This window comes from Anomaloglossus baeobatrachus, chromosome 3, assembly GCF_048569485.1.
Source record: "Anomaloglossus baeobatrachus isolate aAnoBae1 chromosome 3, aAnoBae1.hap1, whole genome shotgun sequence".
NCBI lineage: Eukaryota > Metazoa > Chordata > Amphibia > Anura > Aromobatidae > Anomaloglossus > Anomaloglossus baeobatrachus.
Window position 1 is genome coordinate 162733743 of NC_134355.1, and position 13265 is coordinate 162747007.

Here is a 13265-nt window from a genome sequence, read left to right on the forward strand (position 1 = left end):
CACAGACAGCACACAGATAGTATATATGTACAACCAGGGTGCGGGAGTCACAGACAGCATACAGATAGTATATATGTGCAACCAGGGTGCGAGAGTCACAGACAGCACACAGATAGTATATATGTACAACCAGGGTGCGGGAGTCACAGACAGCATACAGATAGTATATATGTGCAACCAGGGTGCGAGAATCACAGACAGCACACAGATATTATATATGTGCAACCAGGGTGCGAGAGTCACAGACAGCATACAGATAGTATATATGTGCAACCAGGGTGCGAGAGTCACAGACAGCATACAGATAGTATATATGTGCAACCAGAGTGCGAGAATCACAGACAGCAGACAGATAGTATATATGTGCAACCAGGGTGCGAGAATCACAGACAGCACACAGATAGTATATATGTACAACCAGGGTGCGAGAGTCACAGACAGCAGACAGATAGTATATATGTGCAACCAGGGTGCAAGAATCACACACAACAAACAGATAGTATATATGTGCAACCAGGGTGCGAGAATCACAGACAGCATACAGATAGTATATATGTACAACCAGGGTGCGAGAGTCACAGACAGCATACAGATAGTATATATGTACAACCAGGGTGCGAGAATCACAGACAGCACACAGATAGTATATATGTGCAACCAGGGTGCGAGAATCACAGACAGCACACAGATAGTATATATGTACAACCAGGGTGCGAGAGTCACAGACAGCAGACAGATAGTATATATGTGCAACCAGGGTGCAAGAATCACACACAACAAACAGATAGTATATATGTGCAACCAGGGTGCGAGAGTAACAGACAGCATACAGATAGTATATATGTACAACCAGGGTGCGAGAATCACAGACAGCACACAGATAGTATATATGTGCAACCAGGGTGCAAGAATCACACACAGCAGACAGATAGTATATATGTGCAACTAGGGTGCGAGAGTCACAGACAGCATACAGATAGTATTTATGTACAACCAGGGTGCGAGAATCACAGACAGCACACAGATAGTATATATGTGCAACCAGGGTGCAAGAATCACACACAGCAGACAGATAGTATATATGTGCAACTAGGGTGCGAGAATCACACACAGCAGACAGATAGTATATATGTGCAACCAGGGTGCGAGAGTCACAGACAGCATACAGATAGTATATATGTGCAACCAGGGTGCAAGAATCACACACAGCAGACAGATAGTATATATGTGCAACCAGGGTGCGAGAATCACACACAGCAGACAGATAGTATATATGTGCAACCAGGGTGCAAGAATCACACACAGCAGACAGATAGTATATATGTGCAACCAGGGTGCGAGAGTCACAGACAGCACACAGATAGTATTGATGTGCAACCAGGGTGCGAGAATCACAGACAGCACACAGATAGTATATATGTGCAACCAGGGCGTGAGAGTCAGACAGCACACATAGTATATATGTGCAGCTAGGGTGTGAGAGTCACAGACAGCACACAGATAGTATATATGTGCAACCAGGGTGCAAGAATCACACACAGCAGACAGATACTATATATGTGCAACCAGGGTGTGAGAGTCAGGCAGCACACAGATAGTATATATGTGCAACGAGGGTGCGAGAATCACACACAGCAGACAGATAGTATATATGTGCAACCAGGGTGCAAGAATCACACACAGCAGACAGATAGTATATATGTGCAACCAGGGTGCGAGAATCACAGACAGCACACAGATAGTATATATGTGCAACCAGGATGTGAAAGTCACAGACAGCACACAGATAGTATATATGTGCAACCAGGATGTGAAAGTCACAGACAGCACACAGATAGTATATATGTGCAACCAGGATGTGAAAGTCACAGACAGCACACAGATAGTATATATGTGCAACCAGGATGTAAGAGTCACAGACAGCACACAGATAGTATATATGTGCAACCAGGATGTGAGAGTCACAGACAGCACACAGATAGTATATATGTGCAACCAGGATGTAAGAGTCACAGACAGCACACAGATAGTATATATGTGCAACCAGGATGTAAGAGTCACAGACAGCACACAGATAGTATATATGTGCAACCAGGATGTAAGAGTCACAGACAGCACACAGATAGTGCTCTTACATAGATCGATTACATGTACGATTTTAGCTCAACCTTTCAGAATAGTCTTTTCCGCTGAATTACAAGTGATTACGGGCATATCTGTGGGAGAGCAGTAGTTAATTTTCCCCAAGAAACATTAGAGGATAAATAAGAAGTAAGAGGATAGCGTCACCTTCTGCCTGTGCCAAGCTTCTACTATTTCTTTGTCTGTATTCTTGCCTTCCACTTGCATCAGCTTCTGAGTCCACTTCCCCAGGAATACACTGAAGTCCTGCACGGCGTCTTCCAGCTTGGAGACCCCAGACGTGAACTCTTGCTCTGAGATTGCCATTTGACTTAGAAGTGCTTCTAAAGTGTCCTGACTCTGACAGACACTGTGGTCCCACTGCTTCCAGTCTGCCTGCAGGCCTTCGATCTCGGCCTCCATCTGCTCACATCCGCCATCCGTGGTGTTCTTCTTCACTGTAGGAGCCAGAGTTACAACCCTGCTCAGGCGTTCTGCTCCAGTCTGTCTGGAATCCATCAACTCCTGTAATGGAAAAAAAAAGATCACTATAGCGACCAAAGTTGTTTTCAGCCAGTGAACTATGGGAAGTCTTAAGACGTCTACATCTGCGTGCCTTCCGAAAAAAAAGAGCTCTCTGTCAACAGTAAAAAGAAAAGAGAATTGGATGATATAATGCAGCGCTATGTCCTACTGCAGTGTATTGGAGTTTGTTGTCGTTCTCATTGATGGATATCACTCGCACGACTACACGAAAAGAAACATTTCAGTGAAATTGATCACAGACATTTGGAAGATAGCCGTAAAAAAATCCTATCACCCCTGCTGATTCCAATACAAGCACATGGTATATATTAACAGAGAAGACATATTCTAGGCATATCTGAGGCTGCTTAGAGGATCCCAAAAAACATGCAGGGGAAAATCTTATAAAGATAGCCTGTATGTTCCGAGAGAAGAAATAGGTGGAGAACCTGATATCATTACAAGTATAATCAAACGCAACATACGTGACAATAGTAAAGTATAGAAGTCTAAATCCGCTTAACCGTTTCCTGGCCAGGCAATATTGCCTATTCTCGCTTTCTCGCATTTTTCCTTCCTGACATTAACCCCTTCAGCCCCCGGGCACTTTCCGTTTTTGTGTTTTTGTTTTTTGCTCCCCTTCTTCCGAGAGGCGTAACTTTTTTATTTTTCCATCAATCTTGCCATATGAGGGCTTGTTTTTTGCGGGACGAGTTGTACTTTTAAATGAAACCATAAGTTTTACCATATAGTGTACTTGAAAACGGCAAAAAAATTCCAAGTGCGGAAAAATTGCAAAAAAAAGTGTGATCGTACAATAGTTTTTGGGATATTTTATTCACTGTGTTCACTATATGGTAAAACTGAGGTATCTATATGATGCCTCAGGTCAGTGCAAGTTTGTAGACACCAAACACGTATAGGTTTACTTGTATCTAAGGGGTTAAAAAAAATTCACAAGCTTGTCCAAAAAAAGTGGCGCACGTTTTGCGCCATTTTCCAAAACCCGTAGCGTTCTCATTTTTCGGGATCTGAGGCTCAGTGATGGCTTATTTTTTGTGTCTCGACCTGATGTTTTTAACGGTACCATTTTTGCGCAGATGCTATGTTTTGATCGCCTGTTATTGCATTTTGCGCAAAATTTGCGGCAACCAAAAAACGTAATTTTGGCGTTTGGAATTTTTTTGCCGTTTACTGATCAGATTAATTGATTTTATATTTTGATAGATCGGGCATTTCTGAATGCGGCGATACCAAATATGTGTGTATTTTTTCTTTTTTTAACCCTTTAATTTTCAATGGGGTGAAAGGGGGGTGATTTGAACTTTTAGGTTTTTTTATTTTTTTTTTAATTTTTTAAAACTTTTTTCTTTACTTTTTTTTTTATTTTACTAGACCCCCTAGGGGGCTATAGCGATCAGCAATCCGATCGCTCTGCACTATCTGCAGATCTCAGCTACAGAGCTGAGAACTGCAGATTTGCTGCTTTACTTTCAATGCCGGCTGTATTCCGGCATTGAGAGGAAGTGAGTCATGTTAGCTACAGGCGTCATCACATGACCCTGTGCTACCATGGCAACCACCGAAAGTCACGTGATCATGTCACGTGACTTCCGGTGGTGGCGGGGTAAGTGACTGTCATGGCGGCGCCCATATACATATCGCTGCCAGATTTTGGTAGCGAAATGTAAGGGGTTAATGGCCGCAGGTGGAAGCGATTCCACCCGCGGCTACCAGGCACACATGTCAGCTGTTGATAACAGCTGATATGTGCGCGGATCGCTTACCGGCACACGATCCATGACGTACCCAGTACGTCATGGGTCGTTAAGGGGTTAACACAAGCTTGCTTTTATGGGAAAATATGTATTTTTTTTAATGACATCATCCATTACTGGAAAGTAGAAAAAAAATCAAAATACTGTGAATTATCAGGAAAAGAAAATTCCACATTTGTTTTTTGACTTTTTATTATTATGCAGTAAAATGGCCTTGACATATGATACGCCAGGATTACAGCGATACCTAACATACAGCCTTCTTCTAGGAGCCCTAACGTTTTAATCTTTCTGCTGACAAACCCATTTGAGGGCTTGTTTTTTGAGGGATTAGTTGTACTTTTGATGACACTATCTATTTTATCATATGGTATCCCAAATGGGAAAAAAAAATCAAGTAGAGTGAAATTGAGAAAAAAAAACCCCACTATTGCACAATTGTTTTTTGGGCTTTGTTTTTTCTTGGCATTCATTTGGTCGTAAAAATTACCTGCAAATATGATTCCCTATGTCAGTACGATTATAACAATATCAAACTTGTATATTTGGGTGTTTTTTTAATTTAAATGATTAAAAAAAATTCAGAAATTCATAAATAAATTAAAAAAAAGACTAGTTTGAGATACAATGTTCCAAAATCCGTAACATTTTTATTTTTGGGTCGATAGAACCGTGTTAGGGCTCATTTTTTGCATGGTCACTTGATGTTTTTATTGCTACTATTTTGGGGTAAACACAATGCTTTGATTGCTTCTTATTGCATTTTTTTGTAGAATTGCAGCTACCAAAACCATAAAATTCTGATTTTTTTTTCTCTTTATATTTTTTACATTTTGGCTTTTATATTTAAATATATTGGATTTTTTTGGACATGTTGATAAACAATGTATCTTTTTAGTTGTTAACTGGGTAAAAGGAGGGTGATTCAAATTATTATACATTTTTACATTATTTTTTACTTTATATTTTATTTCTTGAACCTGAATTTGATCACTTCTACTATATAAACATATATATATGTATATATATGTATATATATATATATATATATATATATATATATATATATATATATATATATATATATATATATATATATATCTCAATCCCACGATATTACCGTAAATAGTAGAAATCACTTCTTCTTTGACACCTGTGGCTAGCCACAGGCTGGATGTCAAAGAAGTGATCACAAGCTGTCAAAGCCACCTCTTGGTTCCCCGCTATTGCGTCACAGGGAAGTCAATAGCCCCCTGAACTGATGTCCAGGCCAGGTTGCGGTGCAAAAATGTCGCTGTCTGTAATTCACAGATGGATTTAAAAGGTTAACCACAGCGATCGGTAGGCGCGCTGGTACCGTATTAGAGACAGAAGTCAGCTTTATAATTTAGCTGACACCTTTCTTCTGTGGAACGGGCTCTGTTTCTTAGCACTCTCTAAAGTCCCTGCGATGCTCTATGTCATGGGACGAGATTGGGTTAACTGTCTTCAATTTGGGATCAACTGATCGCTTGTGCTATTTACAACAATATTACAGAACATACCAAAACTTACAGTCTCCAGCCACTGGCTTCAGCATACCTCTGGCTGTTACGACAACCCACTGGCGCTCAGCGACCAAGATGGAGACACGTCGTTGAGTGGCTAGTACTGCGCACTGCCCTGGAGCATGCACTGTAAATGCAGCTGCCATAGACTGACAGCAGCACTTAACAGGTCAGCAGCCAAGGGCGCTGCTCTGCTTCATGGGCAGCTGTTAAAGGCAGATGATATCTGATGATTGCAAGCAACATCTCCTGTCAATGATTCGGGCCCATTTCCTGAGCCCGCATCAAAGTTAGGAAGCCAAGATATGAAGTTTTATTCCAAACTATGTCAATGGTGACTGCGTCTGCACCATTATAGTCAATGGCCCTATCGGCACATACATCCGAAACCCATTTTGCAGGGGGTTTGGATGGAAGCCCCGACAGGACAACTGAACGAGGAGAGGAACACAGTGTGAAAGTGGCCTTAGATAACAGGTTGATTATATTACAATGCAGCCTCTGTGGCGACATTTGCCTGTGATCTCAAGGCTGTATTAGCTGTAGCGATTACTTAATCGGAATCTTTGACCAGATTTTTGCCACCTAATCAGAAAGCAGCAAAGTGTAAACATCTTGATTCCAGCAATTTATCACTTACTGGGTTCTTGCAGTAGATTTGCTAAAAATCACTATTTTATCAGTGCTGAGATTATCACTAGAGAACTAGAAAACCAGCTGCTAGGTAGTCCTTTATATCTATGAGCTCTGTATAGCCACCCCACACCACTGATTGCCATCTTTCTGCCCAGTACACACAGGAAGCTGCTAATCAGTGGTGTGGGCAGGGTTACAGAGAGTTCAGCATTCAGGGAACTGCTGGATCTGAAGCAGATAAAAAGTGATTTTAACCAAAACTACAGCTAGGAGCCCAGTATGTGATACGTAGTTGGAATCAAGGTCTCTGCACTACACCATGCTTCTCTTAGATGGGGAAGAAAATTCCTGGTTACAGATTCCCTTTAAAAATATGGGCAGCATTACAGCTCTGTAGTTAGCACTGGAATCGGGTATAAGTCCCACCAAGGACAATATCTGGAACGAGTTTGTATGCTCTCCCTATGTTTCTGTGTTTCCACAGGGAACTATGGCTTCTTCCCACACACCAAAGAGATACTGATAGAAAATTTAGATTGTGAGCCCCAATGGGGACAATGATGATGAAATGTGTAAAGTGCTACAGCTTATGTTAGTACAATAGAAGCAGGCATAATAAATTAATTGCCTTTTCAACAGTTTAAAGGCTAGAACTGGGGAAGAGAGGACAAGCTGTCTAGAGAAATGTTAATTTGGGGGAATTAGAAATAAATGCTACAAGACTGTATGTCATCATGTGTAGTACTGAGCATATGAAGGGGAACTTAAAAATAGTTTTTGGAAACATTTTCTATGTATAGTGCTCTTTTAAGACAAAAGAGTCCAGTGAATCCATGCACTAATGATGAATGTTAAGCCACCTTCAATAGTCAGTGATTCCGGTATGTAAGACGCCGTTTTTATACGTATCGGAAACACGGACATACATGGACCCAGTAAAATCCATGGGTCTGTGCACACATCAGTGTTTTCTCAAGGACAGTGTGTCCGTATGAAGCACACGCGTGTCCATGTGTTCCGCATGGAGGCAAGTCTGTTTTTTACCGGCAGCACTGATGTCATTCGGACCACATAGTGGTGTGATCCATGTGACACATACCGGAGAAAACCCGTGTCTTTGAAGAAAAATGAATTTCTATACTTAGCTGTCTCCAGAGATACTGTCTTCAGTGCTGCTGTCACTTGCTTCAGTTTCCACTCCTTATGCTCAATGCATATTCACTGCACCGTGGACCCGGAAGCTAGTGTGACCACAGTGCCGGAGACATCAGCACCACGGACAGCAGCGCCGGAGACAGGTAAGCAAAATGTTCCTGATCTCCGCGAACACACTTGTGCCAAAATCACGGCACACGGAGGGCCATACGCACCTTCAACGCCTCCGTGAAAAACGTGTGTATTTCCACGGATGTGTGAAAGAGGCCTAAGGCTGTGGCTCTAATAAAGCACCTCCTATAACTAACCTTAATTTTTGTGATTTTCTTCTGAATGGCTGCAGCATCTCCTGAGGCATCAGACCACCGGTGGAGCTCTTCTTTGGCTGAATGGAGCCAGTCTGAGAATTCATGAACAGCGTCTAGATACAGCAGGTGATCTTTTACAATGTCTTCGACATTCCTCATCTTTTCCTGAACACAAATATTAATGTTTACATGTTGTTCATCTTAATTTCTACTTACAGTAGTATTTTATTGATAGCATTTAATATCCCTCCACAATATGACACGTTACCACAAATAGTCTAGCAACATCTGGCATTTCTTTCAAGGGATTAAGTCACCATGAAGATGTAGTCCAATCTGCTGGCATCATCTTATAGAGCAGGAGGCGCTGAGCAGATTGATATAAGGTTTTGTGACAAACACATTCAATATAAACTGTGTTTCAATAACATGAAACACTCTGCTCTTTCGGGGATTTTTGGTCCGGTGGGCGGTCCTATCAGTGACTGACAGCTATTATTATTATTATTATTATTATTTATTATTATTTTGCCATTTATGCCACGGCGCTTTACAAGTGAAAAGGGTATACATACAAACAAGTACAACAATCATGAACATTACAAAAACAGACTGGTACAGGAGCTGAGAGGACCCTGCCCGCGAGGGCTCACAGTCTACAGGAGATGGGTGAGGGTACAATAGGAGAGCTGGTTGCGCAATGGCGTAATGGACTGAGGGTTATTGTAGGTTGTAGGCTTGTTGGAACAGGTGGGTCTTCAGGTTTCTTTTAAAGTGTTTCACAGTAGGCGAGAGTCTGATATGTTGTGGTAGAGCGTTCCAGAGTATTGAGGAGGAGCGGGAGAAATCTTGATTATGGGAAGAGGAGATAAGAGAGGAGTAGAGAAGGAGATCTTGTGAGGATCTGAGGTTGCGGGCAGGTACAGTAGGTACCGGGAGACTCTGTCACATATGTAAGGAGGAGACAGGTTGTGGATGGCTTTGTATGTCATGGTTAGTGTTTTGAACTAAAGTCTTTGGGCAATGGGAAGCCAGTGATGGGATTGGCAGAGTGGCGAGGCCAGGGAATAGAGTGGGGACAGGTGAATTAATCGGGCCGCGGAGTTTAGGATAGATTGGAAGGGTGCAAGAGTGTTGGAAGGGAGGCCACAGAGCAGGAGGTTGCAGTAGTTGAGGCGGCAGATGAGGAGAGCATGCACCAATGTCTTTGCTGATTCTTGGTTAAGGAAAGCACGAATCCGGGAGATATTTTTGAGATGTAGTCGGTATGAAGTGAAAAGGGCTTGGATATGTGGCTTGAAGGGTAGAGCAAAGTCGAGGGTTACTCCGAAGCAAAGAGCTTGTGAGACTGGGGAGCGTGAGCAGTCATCAACTTTGATGGATAGGCTTGTTGGATGGGTTGAGTGAGCAGGAGGAAAGATAATGACTTCTGTTTTGTCCATGTTAAGCTTTAGGAATCTCACAGAGAAGAAGGATGAAATCGCAGAGAGACATTGTGGGATTTTGGTTAGCAGGGAGGTAATGTCAGGTCCAGAGAGGTATAGAGATGATACTGAAAGCCGTGGGACTCTATGAGCTGTCCCAAGTTATCCCTCTATGCGCACTTTTATAAAGAAAGCTGTCAATCACTGAAAGTGCAGAGGATTAAATGATGAAAACATGAGTTATACTGTTTTATTTCTCACAAAACAATATAGCAATCTAACTTCTCCTCCTGCTCTGTAACATCGTGCCTGCAGATTGAACTGCGTATTTATGTTGACTGGTTGCCTTTAAGACAATTTCTTTGTCTTGTAACATTATTTTCCTCCTTAACAAATGTTTTTCTTTGTGAACTGAATTTCAGACAATTTTAAACCTATGTATTTAAGAAAAAGAAGAAAAGCAAAGAGTGAACTTACTTTGGCAACAGTCATGATATCATTGAAGTGGGTTTTCAGCTCATTTTGGGCCTTGTCTGAAAATGTTGTGTCCTCAGTCTTCTGATGTAATTCCTTTGTCTTTTCAATGAGATGATGAAGGGTTGTAGCATGATCTTCTACGTCTGACAAGGTTGCTTGAATGTGATCCAGTAGTGTAAATTTTTCCTTTAGCCCACTCTGATGCTGGACGGGTTGCTCCAGCTTGTGATCGACAGTCTCCAGCCACTGCTCCATTTGGTTCTTCCTCTCTGTATATTCATTCCACTGACTGAGTACAGACTCTAATCCACTAGAATAATAACATTCCAGTGAGTTTCATTATGTGTTTACAGTTCTAAAATGTCACTACTATGTGTAACGCCAGTGAGCCTGCACTGAAATGGCTGCATGGGATTGATGGTTGATTAAATAGGTAGCCATTTATTTTTTTTAGCAATCTCGGACACTGCTGCAAGTCAATAGAATCTGCCTGTATGATGTTGGCGTCTATGATGCTGGTGTGATTATTTTTTGTGGCAGTTACAGAAGAATACCTAAACCGTGCCTTACAACGCTAAAAGTAACCAACCTAATGTGCATTTGCTTTGTATAAAGAATAACTATTTTATTCTATGTGCATGAAACATTTGTTACACCACCATTACACCATTTGTTCAGTATTAATGTTTTAAGTTTAAGGGATTATTCAAATGGGCGCATCAAACGACAATTTACTCTTACGCGATTTATACAAAATAGAAGCAAATACTTGGACTTAAAACAGAACCGTTGTTTTAACTTATTTTCATGAATCAATAGTACACATGAAAATAAGCAACTTTGTAATATATCTTATTAGAGAAAGAATTGATCAGTCATTAAGAAAATTCTCAATTCTGAGATAAAATCTGTATTCAGTGAAGACTTTCCCATTACTGATAGGAGATGGCAGCTGGTGCTGATGAGATTCTATGTAGCTAGAAGAAGGGCTGGAGCTCTGCTAGTAGCTACTCCCTCTACCTTTGGCTCCTCCCTCTTCCTATAACTCCTCCCTCTGTCTTTAGCTCTTCCTTCCTCTCGTTATCATAGAATCTCATCAGCACCAACTGCCATCTCCTATCTCAGTAAAGGGAATGTTCTGCCCATTCAGGTTTGAAGGCAGATGTGAGATTCATAATTGCCACACATAATTGCTACATCCCTTGTTGTAATGTTAAACATTGTTATAGCACCATCTAGTGGTGCTTGTCTGCAGTGTTTGTTGTTTTTTCTGTGGGATTGCCCTAATGCATTATGGGATATACCTAGGCATTCTGGGTAGTGGCCACCATTTTAGTACAGTATTCATCATAGGAAACATTTGTCATCTTGTCCTCCTGCATTGCTTTTATCTAAAACTTCATTATCCTTGTTTAAGCATATCTGGTAAGAGATTTACTTCCCTTAGTGACATCATGATGCTCAGATTGAGTTGTATAGCAGTGATTATATAGGGAGATTGCGTCTGTTAGGAATTCATGTGTTACATGTGCAGTCTCCATTTTGTAAGTATCATAGTTGTGTACATTATGTGCTTAGTACTTATCTGTGCTATTTGTATTCCCATAGTTTTACCGCATTATTACCTGTTGACCAATAAACAAGTTAGACTACAGAAGACAGTCTGCTTATTTGGAAGACAGAGAAGGTTTATGCTGCATGTCAGACTGCACACTGTGTGAACGTGTATGAAGACAGAACAGGAAAGTCTTCACGCCATGCATATTTTACCTCAGAACTGAGAATTTTGACTGATCAATTCTGATGAGAAAGAAGCAGATTTCTCTGATAATACATATGGCAAAGTTTCTTTTTTCATGTATACCGTACTATTGATTTATGAGATAAAAATTAAAATGATGGTTACACTTCAATTAAACTTTGTAAATAAGTGATATGTCCATTGGAATGCCTGAAGAAAGTAGTGCTTGACAAAAGAATTATCTGTCATTTGTTAAACCTCATGGGCCTACGGGGTAATGTTTCTCCATATGAAGAATGTCATGATGGCGTAGAGAGAATTATAGGCCTTTCAACACTCCCCTGGGAACCCCTTCAGGACTGGGCGATTTTTCGTTTTTACATGTTAATTTTCTACTCCCTTATTCCAAGAGCCATTACTTTTTTACTATTCTGTCGATATAGCCGTGTGAGGCCTTGTTTTTGCAGGATCAGTTGTACTTTTGAATGACACCAATCATGATAAACAGGGAAAAAAATCCAAATGTGGCGAAATAGAAAAAAAAGTGAAATTCTGCCATCGTTTTTTGGAGTTTTTTTTATATACAGCATTTATTTTATCATAAAACTAACCTGGCAGTATGATTTTCCAGGTAAGTACGATTACATAGATATCAAACAAGTATAGTTTTTGTTTTATTTAAAGGGAACCTATGACCAGATTTTAAAGGTATAAATCATTCTATATTATTATCTTGTTATCCCCTGACTCCCCCAGTAAACCCCACAAATACCTTTTTCTATTCTCCCGTGTTCTATGTAAATTTTTGGGCCCGTTCCGATGGGCGTCCTTGGTTGTGGCTCCTGTTCCTCCTCTCCGCGGTGATCGCCGTCCTCCTGTGATGATTGATGTAGATGACGCCTCCTGTTCCAGCCACATTCTTGGTCATAACCTTACGCCTGCGCAGAGACCTTCCTGGTTCGCATATGCGCACCTATGTATTCAGCCCTGCTTGCAGTAGGGAAGAGCGAAGTGTCCCTGATCAAAATGACAATGTCTCTGCGGAGGTGCGAGATTTTGACTGGCAATGTGGATGACGCAGGTGGAGTTATCCAAGTCAATCATCACAAGAGGACGGAGATCAGTGAGGAAAGGAGGGACAGGAGCCGCAACCAAGGACGCCCATTGGAGCGGACCCAAAGATTTACTTGGAGCACAAGAGAATATAAAAAGGTATTTCTGCAGAGAACAGGGGGAGTCAGTGGATACTAATGCACTTTTACAAAATGCAGCACAGGCGCTGCTGAAGGTGGTAGTTTTGGTTTATACTTCAAAAATCTGGTGACAGGTTCCCTTTAAGTGTTGAAAAACAATTCTGAAATTTTGAATAAAAAAATCTTGCTTGTATCACGACTTTCTGAGAATAATGTTTTACATTTTTAGGATCTGGGACTGTGTGGGGCTTGCTTTTTGTGCCCCAAGTTGATGTTTTTACTGATATTATTTTGGGTTATATATGATGTTTTGATCACCTGTTATTAAAAAAAATTTCTGTTGTTGCGGGGCCAAAAAGC

General features: G+C 41.1%; 1 protein-coding gene across 12 annotated transcripts in view; it reads right to left on the reverse strand.

The window, feature by feature from the left end:
• Positions 1–13265, reverse strand: part of SYNE1 (spectrin repeat containing nuclear envelope protein 1) — a 672549-nt gene that overhangs the window by 285082 nt on the left and 374202 nt on the right. For all 12 annotated transcript variants that reach the window (XM_075339554.1, XM_075339558.1, XM_075339562.1 and 9 more), the window contains 3 exons: positions 9972–10281; positions 8071–8235; positions 2290–2646 (listed from right to left, as the gene is read on the reverse strand). In XM_075339554.1, coding sequence (XP_075195669.1) covers positions 2290–2646; positions 8071–8235; positions 9972–10281 — 832 coding nt within the window. The remainder of the gene's footprint in view (positions 1–2289; positions 2647–8070; positions 8236–9971; positions 10282–13265) is intronic.